General features: G+C 35.8%; 1 protein-coding gene across 2 annotated transcripts in view; it reads left to right on the top strand.

Moving 5' to 3' along the window:
• Window positions 1-15,283, top strand: part of SLC26A7 (solute carrier family 26 member 7) — a 203,150-nt gene that overhangs the window by 46,551 nt on the left and 141,316 nt on the right. For both annotated transcript variants that reach the window (XM_056823328.1, XM_056823330.1), the window contains 2 exons: window positions 3,041-3,151; window positions 8,376-8,548. In XM_056823328.1, the coding sequence (XP_056679306.1) occupies window positions 3,041-3,151; window positions 8,376-8,548 (284 nt within the window). The remainder of the gene's footprint in view (window positions 1-3,040; window positions 3,152-8,375; window positions 8,549-15,283) is intronic.

Genomic DNA, 15,283 nt, shown 5'->3' with positions numbered 1-15,283 from the left:
AATTTATTGAAGAACAAATGAGATAACATGTCAGGATCCCTAAAAATCTGAAAGTATCATGTAAATGTCATATATTATTTCTTTTATAGCATAATTAGAATAACTCTGTAAATTATAAAAGTATTAAACAGATACGTCCTGATTTGTACAAATAATGCATTTGGTGACATGATCATATGCATTATGCACAGAATTTAAAGTTGTAATTACATAAAATATAGTGATTTATTCCATTGCAATGGAATTTGGATAATGAGACCATTTCACAAGATTCATTATTCATATTAATCAAAATCTCCTAACTTGTATCTGCCTCATCTTCTTCATCAATAAAATGAAGAGATTGAACTCAATAGCTTCTAAGATCTTTACAGAAACACTACCTACATAAATCATCCTTCCCATTTCTGTTAGTAGTTTAACATTACACACACACACACACACACACACACACACACACACACACACACACACACACAGAGTTTCCCTTGAAGGCAGAAAAGCTTCCTAACAGAGCTGTCCAGAAGCAGAATGGGCTGTCTCAGGAGGGCAGTCTTCCTTCACTCACTGAGCCTCTTATTGGAGATCTTGGAAGCAGAGGGATAAGGTTGCTTCTATTCCAGCCCAGCCTTCAGCCCAATCCTACAGACAAGAGGGCACTCACTTATTCATTAGCCCATTTCCTGCCTATTTTCCTGAACATAGAGTTGACTTAAAATATTTTTTAGGACAAATATAAAATTTTTCACAGCATAACATGTTGAGTTATCTAGGAGGTAGGATCAAAACTGAGCATTTAGTGTTAAAATATACTTTAGGAAAAATGAACAAAAATGTGTCTAGTTCTTGTTTTCAAGTCTAGAGAAGGATGATCATTGATAGTATAATCAGGACCTATTATCTATAGCTACCTTTAGCTATACACACATACCTACATACAGCACACTGTCTAGAATAATAAGAAGAAACTACTAAATGACTGTTTCTAAACATTTGCAGTTTTGTCATTTGTAGGTCTTTTCACTATTGTGGTTTATAACTCCTCCTTTATTCATAGTCAGTCTTCATTAATTTCGGAACCTGAAAAAGACTCGATTCCATCACCTGATTGCCAGCTTTTTCTGTGATGATAGTTAGAGTTCAACTCTAGGCCTATATTCAAAGCCTTTTCTGCAGGAGAGGACCTGCCAGTATGTGGACTGCCTTGGCACCATATTTGAAAATCCAGGGTGACCTCTGTGTCATGATGATCTGGAGACACACTTTAATGAATGGCTTTATAACAGCCAAAACATACTCTTAGAATTAAATTTAGGACCGGGAAAGTTAAATTTGTTTTTTAAAAAGTATTTATAAAAATTCTGGCTTCATTCTTTATGACCTAGTGCTATGTCTTAAGTACAGGAATAAATGCAGAATAAATGTCACTAACTTTGCTCACTACTTTGGATAAGTCCTTTAAGACTGTCAGTGTGCCTTAATTGGATGTAATAAAATTTTTTTCCATTCTCTGTCTAAAATGCATTTTGCAACGGTTTCTATTTATTGTGCATGAGATAATATTAATGAAGTACAATGCAAATATTTTTGTCATGTTTACCCCAGCTACACTTATGTAGGCATGACTGTCATGTATCTGCATGCTAGTTTTCTTATGTATATTCCCCATCTCAGTCAATTCAAAAGACATATTGCTAGGTGGCATAGCAGATAGTGCTGAACCTGAAGGCAGGAAGACTCGTCTTTATGAGTTCAAATCCTGTGGTAGGCATGTCAGTTAACTCTTATTTTTCTAGGTTTCCTCATCTGTAAAGTGAGCTGGAAAAAAGATATGGCAAACCACTAAAGCATTTTTGCTAAGAAAATTCCATATGGTGTCATGAAGAGTAAGACACGACCAAAATGATTAACAACAAAAATGTACAAAGCACTATTATTCATAGTAGGGATTCGAAACAAAATAACAGCCATTCCTTGCCCTCAAGAAGCTAACATTGTACTATAATTGTGTAAGTAGCAAATTCATGATTCATCCTGTGCTTATTCTTCAAGCAAGATAATGACTTCTTTAGCTATTAGGTTTGGACTTTGATCATGGGACATTAGAAGCAGGGTAATCAAACAGAAAATGGCACAATCCAGGAGATCTGGACTGTTATTACAGAATGGCCTTAGACTTTTCACCTTTCTGGGTCAATGCTGTTTCATTTTTCAAATAGGGATAATTATACCTGCTTCCTCTATTCCGCAGGAATAAGATAATGCATTTTAAAAGTAATTGGGAAAAGGTATAAATGCTATGCAAATACAGAACAATATCACTAAGTTAAATTATGTTTATATTTCACAATTGTATTTATGTTTTTGTATTTAGCCCTATCACATAATACTGTATCCCTGAAATGTAGAAAGTAATGAAAAAAAGCTTCTTGGTTTTTGACCGAGTAAGCCATCCAGCCTAATTATATTTGTATAAGTTGATCCTCATGTTCCAAAAGTACTTCTCCTTCATCTTTGCCTCTTGGAAGCTCCAACATCCTTCAGTGACTAGCACAAGCCCTTTCCTGACTGAAGTCTTTTTTTTTGACACTCCTAAGAACTAAAGTTACCTTATATTTATTGTTATTGATTTATTCAGATATGCATTTTTCCCAATAAAACACAAACTCCTTTGTGGCATAGGCTATTTTATTTTGTCTTTGTATCTCTGTAAATAACCATGATATCTGATACACAGGTAGGTTTTTGGGATTGAAGTACAAAAAATGAATAATATATGGATTTTCAAACAAGGCTTATATATGTTAGTATATATATGCATATATATATATAAGGTAGGTACTTCAGAAGATATATACCATATATATATATATATATATATACCTTATATACTTTGCTTTAAATGATCATATAAAATAGTTAATTATGATGATGTATCAATTTTTGACTTAAATAAAACTAAAGTATTTCCTGTTGTTATTTTGGATCATGTATTAGAAATAATTTACTCATAAGTAATTTCCATTGATCTTATTTATAGGATTGGCCTTTGCTATTCTCTCTTCTGTCCACCCAGTATTTGGCTTATATGGCTCTCTGTTTCCAGTCATTATATATGCCATCTTTGGAATGGGGCGCCATGTTGCAACAGGTAAGGATTGATACATAATTATGTTTTATAGAATTAGCAATGAAATATATATTAATAATTATATACAATTATATAAATATATAATCGATAATAATATTAAATAATCAAGTTATTTGAAAAATGAAGTTCAGATTTTTAAACTAGTGACTTAGTTACTAAGGACTCATATCAATGGTAGATCTTTGTGATACAGTGAATTGAGCAGTGGGCCTGGAGTCAGGAAAACCTGAGTTCAAATCCATCCTCAGATACTTACAAGCTATTTTACCCTAGTAAGTCACTTAAGATTTCTTTGTTTTAGTTTCCTCTAAACTTTGCATCATAATAGTATTTACCTTTTTTTTAAAAAATTAAAACTCTTATCTTCCTTCTTGGAGTCAATACTGTGTATTGGCTCCAAGGCAGAAGAGTGGTAAGGACTAGGCAATGAGGGTCAAGTGACTTGCCCAGGGTCACACAGATAGGAAGTGTCTGAGATCAGATTTGAACCTAGGGCCTCCCATCTCTAGGCCTGGCTCTCAGTCAACTGGGCTACCCAGCTGCCCCCCAGTATTTACCTTTTAGAATGATTGTAAGGGGGGGGAAATGAGATAATTTTTAAAAAGCCTTACCATCCATCTTAGAATCAACACTGTATTGGTTCTAAGGCAGAAGAGTAGTAAAGGCTAGGCAAAGGGGGTTAAGTGATGTGCCCAGGGTTACAGAGCTAGGAAGTTGTATGAGGCAAGATTTGAACCTAGGACCTCCTATCTTTCCACCTGGCTCTCAATCCACTGAGCCACCTAACTGCTCTGAGATAGTATTTCTAAAGCACTTTGCAAAACTCAAAGTACTATGTAAATGCTAGCTGTTATATTATTATTTCTACTAACCCATCTGAAAAAATGGGTATAATAACATCCATCTACCTATGTATATATTTATCCACCCATCCATCCATCCATTCATTCATCTAAAGAAATATTATGAGGATAAAATAAGAAATGAAAGGAAAAGAGCATTGAAAAATAAAAGCATTAAACAGGTCCTATTATTTAATGCTTTCCTATTTTAAATAAGCATATTACAATGAAATTCTAAAGGAATTAGTGTCTTTGCCTATCTGAATATCAAAGAAAAGTGAATTCCAAAAGAGCTAGTCTCTCCTGAAATAACCAGATTATTATGGAAAAGCATTTTATTTTCCAATTACCCAGATAATTTTCTCAATTCTCCCATTTGTGTTTGTGTGTGGATTACATCATCCCATCTTTCAGGTTATATTTCTGCAGAGGTTGTTTTGTACCTGAGGTACATAAATTTGCCTCATGCTGACATTAACATAAAATAACCTTACAAAATATTTAGGGCATACATTCTCTTAACAGATCTTGCCCTATAAAAGCCAAAGGTGATAAGAGCTTGTGATCATGGGATTTTCTTTTGTGTGAAACAAATGCTACAAAACTCTACTAATGAATAAGAAGCTGAGATTTCTCAAACATTTAATCATTAAACATTCCTTTACCCCATTGCCTACTAGCATCTCATCTTCAAATTTTAAGAGCAAGGAGGAAGAGAAGGGATCAGATTTGACTCAAAGGTTAACCCCAACACATTTCCTCTGTTGAAACTTTGATGGAAAATGCAGAATGAATTCACACAATAGGCTGGACTAGATTTGCTTTAGAAGGTCAAAAATTCATATTTTGATAAGAGCCTAACTACATATTTACATAGTCTGTTTCCCTTAGCCATTATGGCAGACTTTTGACTGGTTATATGGTTTTAAAATAACAATATATATCTGTAGTTAGCAAATATCATTAAGCATTCCATCAGTAACTTGTATTCTACAATGTAAGTACTATGTATTCCAAAATACATATCATTTGCATACCAAAAACATTCATTCTGCTATATTTTCTCAATCCTTAGCTAAAGGCATTTTATTTCATCATTTGTACTCCAAAGGACAAAGAGTCAGCTGGACCTTCTTATTTCTTGGCTCAGTTTGATGCAAACCTTTAAGGTTATTTAGAATAAATTAGTCACATCAGTGGCTTTCTCCACATGGTACTATGTATTTTTATCTATATATATATAAATATCAGAGTAATTACACATACTGATATGGTTTAATTATTTTTTGACCTACACGTGATCTTTAGTTAAAGAAACAACTAGACTTCTCAGGATAAAGATTGCCAAACTTTTTGTTTATAAATCATCTTTTTTCCATATAATATTTTATTTCAGCAGCAAGACTGCCCCATCTGCCCCTCCACTTTCCTCTTAGCGAATAAATGCTGTTTTAATGAAAGAAGAGGTCACTATTGCTGTCATTTTGGCCCCACTTTAAGGGTAGATACCTCATGCAATTTCCTAAGTATGATTCTGCCTGATGGCGGTAAAGCCTTGACAAACAAATGATCTGTTTTGTCCAAAAAAACAAGTCTTTAGCAGAAATACAGAAAGCATAATTTGCTCTAATTATCTTGCCCCGAGATATGTTTCTGTTTTCCTTTCTGATTTTGATTTAAAAATGACCTCATTTATGAGGAGGGAGAAATGGGTTGATTATTCTTCATGTCACACAGGAAATTTGATCCTGATTTCAGTATAACAGAAGAAACGGGGAAAAGAACCTAGGTTAAAGAAATTTAGGAATTCTGGAGGCATGTTAGTTGTTGATGAAGACAGAAAGACCACCAGTCAAATGATGATTGCTGTGGGGAGTGGAGTGGCACTCACTGAAGCTAGTAAGATTTGGGACCATTCAATCCAGAGGAACTTATGAGAAAGAACACTATCCACATTTAGAGAAAGAACTGTGGGAAGAGAAACACAGAAGAAAAACATGTGATCAATTACATAGTTTGATATGGATATGATTAGGGTTTTGATGTTAAAGTATTGCTCTACTGCAAATATGAGTAACATGGAAATAGGTTTTGAACAATGATACATGTATTACCCAGTGGAATTGTTTGTCAGCTCCTGGAAAGGGAAGAGAAGAGCAGAGTGGGGTGGGGATGGGGAGGGAGAGAATCATGAATCATGTAACAATGGGAAAAATTCTAAAGAAAAAAAAAAGATTTGGGTCTATTTTCACTTTTTGAGGAGGGGTAAAATAGGTGATAATTCTGAGGAATGCTAATTAGGGTGAGTCAGCATGAAACTCTTTGTGGGGCAACAAGAAGCTTCCTGGCTCTTTCTGGCTCTTTTCATAACCAGCTAAGTCACTTCCCTCAGGCTTAATTTCCTGAGCTATAAAAATGATATGGAGCAGGGTGGGAGTGAATTCATTGACCCCTTCAGGTCCTTTCTAGTTCTACTTCTGTGATCAGAGGGATCTTTTATCCCTGGATTGCACAAGTGGTTTTAGGAAGAAAGAATAGGTACCAGACCTACAATTTCATTGATATGGGGAACTCCTGGATGAGGAGACTTGTTACATCAATTTATCCTGTGACTTGTTGTCATAGGGAGCTATCAAAGAGGTGAAATGATTAGTGGAGCTTGAAACCAGTTCTTCCTGACTCCAAGGCCAATTTTCCATTTATTATACCATGTTGCCTTATAATACTTATTATTGTTGTTCAGATGTGTCCAACTCTTCATGACCCCATGGAACATGACTATCCCTGTTGTTTTTTGTTTTTTTTTGGCAAGGGTACTGGAGTGGTTTGCCATGTCCTTATTCAGTAGATCCAATGGATCTTTTTCTCAGGCAATCAGACATTAAGTGACTTGCCCACAGTCACATATCTAGGAACTGTCTGAGGCCAGATTTGAGCTTGGATCTTCTGACTCCTGTCTTGCAATACTACAGCTATGCATATTAGAATATATTAAGAAACTCCCTCTTTCTCTCTTTCTTTCCTTCCTCCTCTCTACTCTCTCTCTCTCCCTCTCTCTCTCTCTCTCTCTCTCTCTCTCTCTCTCTCTCTCTCTCTCTCTCTCTCTCTCTCTCTCTCTTTCTCTCTGTTTATACACAAAATAGCAATTTACATTTATAAATGTCTTTATGCAAGGCTTTCCTATTCATAAGACACTGAAGTGCATTTTAAAAATATTGTTATGCCCATTGAATTTAGGGTGGAGAAAAGGTCTAAACCTATAATTTGACTGGCCTGAGGAACTCCCAATATAAAAGCTGTATTTACTAAGCACTTCTAATGTACAATACTGGGCAATACAAAGATTAAAAAAAATCACTGTCCTCAAAAAGCTTATATTCTTCTGAGTGTAATGTAGACAAATTAATTGAAGACCATAAAGTCAACATCAAGAGCTGGATTCTGGTCCAATACTAGGATTAATTTAACATCAGCCTGCTTTAGTTAAAGGCTACATATCTCTTCTTTTTTTAAACCCTTACCTTTCACCTTAGAATCATACTATGTATTGGTTCTAAGGCAGAAGAGCTGTAAGGGCTAGGTAATGGGGGTTAAGTGACTTGCCCAGGGTCACACAGCTAGGAAGTATCTGAGATCATATTTGAACCCAGGGCTTCCTGCCTCTAGGTCTGGCTCTCAATCCACTGAGATACCTAGCTTGCCCCTGCCTTTCAAATAATAATTGAACAACTAGTGATTAGAGAGAATATTTTGCACTGAGGTTGATTTGGGTGTTGGCAGGGAAGTATCTTTTTGTATCAAAAAAATGTATCCATATTTTTTTAAACAAAGAGTGATTGCACCTGACTAAACATTAAATTGGCTATTATATATAAAAACAAGGTGCTTGAGATCTTCACTGTCATTATTACACAGAAGAAATCTGTGCTGAACCTGGTACATTTTGGATGTACAAAGGGATTAATTTCCAAGGTAATCAAAAAAGGAAAGCAATTCTACAATTTGGAAATGTGTAGCTCGGACCCTTTGTAAGATCCTTTCTAGGAGTTGAACAATTCAAGGAAACTAGAAAATAGGTAAGAAAGACCTGTGTTGTCCCTAATGCTCCACCCAAGCCTCCATACTTTTCAGACCATGCACATTCTTCTGCTGTAGCCATTCTTCTCCTTCAACACTTTGGTCCTTGTCTACTATTTAGGTCTTTCAAGATCACTAATCTGACATTTTTTTTTTTGGTAAGCATCCAAGAGCTTTAAATTCCAGGATATCCCAGCTTTCTATCGGCTCTACTTTGCTTTTCCACCATGACTTCAGCTTTAGTTGTATAAGCTAAAATGTCTCTATGGACTGATCATTAAAAGATGCACACTTCTTTCTTCTAGGGACCTTTGCTTTGACTTCATTAATATCTGCCAATGCGGTTGAGCGTCTGGTTCCTCAGGCCAGCCAGAACTTCACCACCTACAGCAACTCAGGTGTACTGGGTTTATCTGAATTTGAGATGCAAAGGATTGGAGTTGCTACAGCTGTTACATTCTTGGGAGGAATCATTCAAGTAGGTAGTTTTATTGTAATTGATAATTTATATTTGTTATTAACTACACATCAGACTTTATAGAGAAATATCAATGATGGCAGTCCACCAGCCAATAAGTAAACTGAAGAAGATGAATTCCAATAGAGAGATTAATTGATTAACAAGAATTCAGAAAGCATCTATTATGTGCTAGATAAAGTATGATATAAACACCATTATTTCCTCTTCCTTCCTTCCCTTCTTCCTTCTTCCTTCTTCCTTCTTCTTCTTCTTCTTCTTCTTCTTCTTCTTCTTCTTCTTCTTCTTCTTCTTCTTCTTCTTCTTCTTCTTCTTCTTCTTCTTCTTCTTCTTCTTCTTCTTCTTCTTCTTCTTCTTCTTCTTCTTCTTCTTCTTCTTCTTCTTCTTCTTCTTCTTCTTCTTCTTCTTCTTCTTCTTCTTCTTCTTCTTCTTCTTCTTCTTCTCTTCCTCCTTCTCCTCCTTCTTTTCTTCCTCCTCCTCCTCCTCCTCCTCCTCCTCCTCCTCCTCCTTCTTCTTCTTCATCATCACCACTTGGCTTCCAAACTTATACTCTTTCTTTTAAAAGATAATCTACTTCTTTGAGAATTATTTATTCCACATAAGAAATAAAGGGGTTGAACTAGATGACCACAGAGATCCCTTCTAACTGGTTCTGTCATTTTATGATTCTCTCATACCATGGCTATAAGGTCTCCACCTCCACATAACTTTCTTTTTTGTTTTTCAATGTATCCTTATTTCCCCCTTTTCTCTTCTTTGACTGATTTCATAAACACACTGACTCTATATTCCATACAATTCTTTCTTCATAATTTGTTGTCATATTCTCTCTCTGACACATAATTATTCTTACCAATGCCACTCTTGTGCCAAGTCCTTTCCCTCAGCTATACAATAGTTGATGCTGCTACCACCATAAACAAACCATCCCTATACAGGAGGTGATATTATAACTCCAATTTTACAGTTGAAAAAACTGAGTCAGACAGAGGCTAAGTGACTTCACAGTGTTATACAGGTACTAAATGTTTGAACTCAGATTTGAACTCATCTTTTTTTGCTTCAGGCCAAGTGCTCCTCTCTCTAAGACCAGCATTTTATACACTACATCATTTTGCCTCTTAAAACAGACCATACCTTATCATGATTGTATTAAGCTTGGTAGCACAATGCTGGACCTGGAGTCAAGAAGATCTGAGTTCAAATCTAGATACAGACAATAGTTGTGTGATTCTGGGTACTTTATTTGGCTCAGTTTTCTTAATTGTAAAAAGAAGATAATTATAACACCTACATCCAAAAAATTGTTATGATGATCAAATGAGATAATATTTGTAAAGTACTTAACATTTTTATAGCCCTGCATACTAAGATACTTAATAAAAGCTTGTTTCATTCTCCATGCCTGACAGGGAACCTAGTCAGGGTGAAGAATCAATAGAGTACAAATAGTTTCTAAAGCTAGTGAAAGGAGAATCTTTTGAGCATAAAAGGCAGAATATTGTTAATAATGATAAGTGCCAGGTAGAGCTAGTTCCAGAAGGAAAGAAGAAAGGATGTATGAGGTAAATTCAAAGGAATAGGAGAAGGACCCAGATGGTGAAAACAGCATCTGAAGCATGGTAATGGAGAAAGGTATTGGTGGGGCCAAGCCTCAGTAGCAACAAAAGGATGGAGACAGCTCAACAGTAAGATGATGAAGAGGGGGCAGTTATTCTTTCAGTGAAAAAGAGAGATGGCTCTTCTGTTGCTATCCACATTGTTAAGTTTGACTTCCATAGAGGAAAGCCTTGATAACTTAGGAGGATCAGAGAAATAAATGTAAGGAGAAGGAGCAGGGGTACAGTTAGGAGGAGTGGAAATATTTACAATCATTTCAATTAAAAATCTTATAGTCATAAGAGGCTTCAAAGGCAATTAACCCAACTCACAAGCCAACCAGAAAGCCTCTATAACACACCCAACAAGTCATCCTTTAGTAGTTACCTAGCTTTTGCTTGAAGGACTTCAATGAGGAGGAAGCCACTACTCTTGAGGTAGCCATTCAACTTCTAGAAACCTGTAATTGTTAGAAAGCTGTTCTCTACACAAAACCTAAATCTACCTCTCCACATATTTTGTCTTTTGTGCTTAATTTTGTGTTCTGGCACTAAGTAGCACAAGACTAACCCTAATTTCACGTGACAGCTCTTCAAATACCTGAGGACCATTAACATTTTGTGTACATCCCACTCTTCTCCCAAGTTTTCCCTTTTCTAGTCTAAATATCCCCAGTTCATTTAACAAATGTTCAAATGGCATGTTCTCTAGTTCTCTTAGCAGACGGGTTACCCTTTCTTCAGCTTATATTTGTTCATTCATTTTGTTTTAAATGTCAAGATTTGAGCAGAGTGCTTCAGGTATATAGCACGTAACCAATGAAGAGTATGTGAGAATGGTTGCCTCCCTCAATCTGAACACTCTGATTCTCTTAATGTAGTGGAAGCTCAAAATAGCTTTTTTGGATACCATGTCATCATTGACTCATATCTAGTTCTCAAACTCTAATACTCTATATCTTTTCTATATCTTTTTTTATTATTATCTTGCCATGTCTGTCTTGCACATACAAAATTGATTTTTTTCTTAGTCCAACCATAAAATATTATACTGGTCCCTGCTAAATTTCATCTAATTTAATCAAACTTTCTATTTTCTCTGTCAAGACTTTATTTTTTAAAAGAGGTCTTTATATCCAATACGTATTTTAATCTCTCAAAGAATAAGATGATTTGAAAATTTGATAAGCAGACCATCTATGGCTTTAAGACATTTCTTAAAGTATTAAAAAGCACAGGGCCAAGGACAGATCTCTGGGCAATTCCACTGATGACCCCTTCCAGGTTCATATTGATCTATTAATGACCACTGCAGCTGTTTAATTGTTTCAGCCATGTATGACTGTTTGCTCCCCCATTTGGAGTTTTCTTAGCAAAGACACTGGAGTATTTCCTTCTTCCACTCATTTTACAGATGAGGAAACTGAAGCAAACAGGGCTAAGTGACTTGCCTAGAGTCACACAGCTAGTAAGCCTCTGAAATCAGATTTGAACTCAGGTTTTCTTGATTCCAAATCTGGCATTCTATCCATTTCACACTATTAATGTCTGCTGTTTCATTCTACACATTCATATATTTTCCAGTCTGCCTAACTCTGCTACCATCTAGTCCATATCTTTCCATCTTGCTTTCAAGGATAACATGGGAAATATTGTAAAATATTTTGCTTAAATCTAAAAATCCTAAGTATTTAGTATTTCTTAAAAGTGGTAACCTATATATGTTATAAAAGAACAGAAATGAAGTTAATAGTGCATGACCTGATTTTGATGAAACCATGCTGGCTGTTACTGAGTACCACTATTCTGTTTAAGGGCTTTAAAACATACCTTCACAAGAAATGATGAACAGGTTAATTTTTTAAAAAGCATGGGAAGATGTAAATGATGTTATAAAAAAACAAAACAAGTGGTACCAAGAGAACATTATATACAGCCACTGGGCTGAAGATTGAAGAATATCTTGGGAATGTCTACCTCCAGAGAAAGAACTGATAAATAGAAACACAAAAGACATAGCTAATGTATATATATATATATATATATATAAAACATATATATGTAGTCAATTGAGGTATCCTTTACTGTGGGGAGGGGAGGGAAGAAGATACTTGGGAGTTTTGATGTAGTCAACAAAAAATAATTTTAATAAAGTATATAGTCTTAATCATGATTGCTAGAATTTTGCCAAGAAAGGATGTAAAGCTCTCAGTTAAATGGCTTGTAAACTCCATGATCCTCTATTTTAGAGGAAAATTAGGACAGTATTTGTCCCCTGGCCCATCTCCCATTCTCCAGGATCTTTCAAAGGTCACCACAAATAGTTCAGTAATCCCATTTGCCATCCACAAAAACCATGATTTCATGATTTATTTCAGTCCTAATGGCTTGAATTCATGCTGACTGTATCTTTACTTAATTTGGGGCGCCACTCCATGCTAACAATTTATTCCCTATCCTCAGTCCTTGAAAAAGAAAACAGAAGCAAAATAATTGAGTAGTTCATCCTTTTTATCATCTTCTATCATTTTCCACCCACCCTGAGTTCCAGACTGGTTTTCTCTGTCATTGACTCCTTGCTCCAGCATAGCCTAAAAACAAAGAAACAAACAAAAACCCCTTCAAACAATCAACACCAGCATCCAAAACACTTCCCTGTGTGACTATTGAGGGCAGCAGATGGAAATGGGATATAACTAAAATCATGAGGATTAGTTTTTAATGTAAATTCCTTGAGGGTAGAAAATGTTTCATTTTTGTCTTTGTATTTAGAACTCTTAGCTGAGTACTTGGCACATAGCAAGTTAATAAATGCTTATTGGTATATTGATGAATAAAGTTGTAGGGAAAGAGTTATAAGGTTAGAATCAAAAGGATAGTTTTGCTTTTCTGACTAAAGATGGAAAATTGATCTGTGGCTTTTGCCCCATTTAATATCATGTGTTAGCAAAACATTATATAAATATTGGCCTTGGAACCAGACCTTTATTGTTTAACTATTCCTTCTACGCCAACTCTTTATTGAAATCTCCCAAAGCCTCTTTTTCCCTCAAGTGACCTTCTCCACTTCCAATCCCCCTTTTCTGCTAAATAATTTTGAGAGTCTTCCTCACTGAGAAACTCTGACTTCACTTTGTTTCCTCTCCATTCTCAACTGAATAGTTATCTGTTTTAATTCAGTACTGTCCTCTGCTCTTGAATTCCTTCAACTCCTTGTCTAACAGCCACTTGTCCTAGCCTAAAAGAGTCCATCCTTTTTGAGCTGTCACATTTCCCTTCTGTCTCCTTACTTTCTCTCCTTTGTTTTAGGTCCCAAGGAAAGAAGTGGCTTTCTCTTTGTGAAAACTAAGTCATAAATTATTATCCTCCAGATCCTTCCCTCCAGATTCCCCTTCCTTTTTGTGCCATCAAACATTTATTTTCTTTGTAATTTTTCTATATCCTATTTACCCAAGACATAAGTCTTTCCTACCCTAAAAATGTGTCTCTTAATCCTGATCCTCCCTCAAGATATTTTATTTTTTTCTTCCCTTCATCTCCAATATTCCAGAAGGAGTAACCTATATTTGTGGTCCTCTACTTTATGATCCTCTCATTTTTCAATTCTTTTTCATGTGGATTTTAGTACCACTACTGTACTAGCTCTCTACAAGATCAGCAATGGGCTCCCAGTTCTCAGAACCAATGATCTTTTGGCTACTCTGATAATGGTCATCTCTTATGCTCTCAGAGTTTTCTGTAGCATATGACAATCCTTTTGCCATCACATATTATATTATATATGATATAATGACACTCTTCTTCTTGATACTAGGTTATCTTGATGTGTACTTAGCTATCCCTTCAAATACACTAGTCTCCCAATTTCCCAGCTTCCTTTAAATTGTAAGACCTACTCTATCATTATACTTCAGCCATCAGTGTTCTACTTCTTTAACTGGAACTCTGACATCTCTCTACTTGACCATAAACGTATATTATTCTACTATTCCCTATTCCTTGTCCTCCTAAACCTGATTTCTTTTACCTCATTGAGACTTCTGATATTTCTACTCCTTAGTACTTTCTTAGTCCAGTACCCCTGCTTTGATTTTACTTTGCTCTCTCCATCCAGTTATCCATTTCTACTCAACACTGCCCTCTGCTCCTAATTCCTTCATATCTTGTCTAATAGCCACTTTTATCTTCTCAAGCATCCATACCAAATTACTCCTACCACTTTCCTCCTCCACTGCTACTCAAGAGCTTGAATACTGCTGAAGGAGGTCTGACAACCATGATGACTGAGTACATTACAAAATCATTTTTCCAACCTCAACTAGAACCACAAGGCAGCAACATAACCCTTTTGGTCCCCTACAGAAACTATTCCATATCTTCTCTTAATTCTTTAAGAGACATATTCCTCTCTCCCCTTTTCCTCTCTCAGTTGAAGGTCTTGACTCTTACTTTACAATTAAAATTGAAACCATTTGATGGATGGTTTCCTCTTCTCTCAAGTGATCTCCCTTTCTGCCTATCTCATGCCAAAAGTCTTTGGCATCATCTCCCAACATCTCTTCCTTTCCCCTGTATCTGATAATGAGGTGGGCCTTCTTATTGCTATGGTCAAACACTGGACTTGCACACTTTATCCCATTCTCTTTTGCATTCTTTAGTCACTTTCATCTACAGTCATACACAATTATAAAACCCTCCTCCTATCAAATGGTTCCTTCCCTATTGTCCTTCAATATAGCCAAGTATTCCCCATCCTTAAAAAAATCCTCAGCTAATCCCTGCCAACCCTTCAAGAGCCCCTGCTGTATCTTTCTTACATTCCTCAGTCAAATTCCTCGAAAAAGCTATGACATTCCCTAACTCCGCTTCCAATTCCTCTCCTGTCACTCACTCTTCAGTATCTTATAGATTTTGTCATTCTACTGAAATAGATCTCCCAAGTTACCAGTTATCTTTAAATTTCCAAATATGATGGCACTTTCTCAATGCTAATACTTATAACCTTCTGTACATTTAACTATCATTTGTATGCAGATGATTCCCAAATCTCTAGTGTTATTTTGTCTTCTGAACTATAGTCCCACATTATCAGTTTCCTGTTACATATTTCAAATTGGAAGCTCTGGGTACATCTGAA

Source organism: Monodelphis domestica, chromosome 3, assembly GCF_027887165.1.
Source record: "Monodelphis domestica isolate mMonDom1 chromosome 3, mMonDom1.pri, whole genome shotgun sequence".
Taxonomy (NCBI): Eukaryota; Metazoa; Chordata; class Mammalia; order Didelphimorphia; family Didelphidae; genus Monodelphis; species Monodelphis domestica.
The sequence above is the reverse complement of the archived record's forward strand: the minus strand, read 5'-3'. Positions and strand labels throughout refer to the sequence as shown.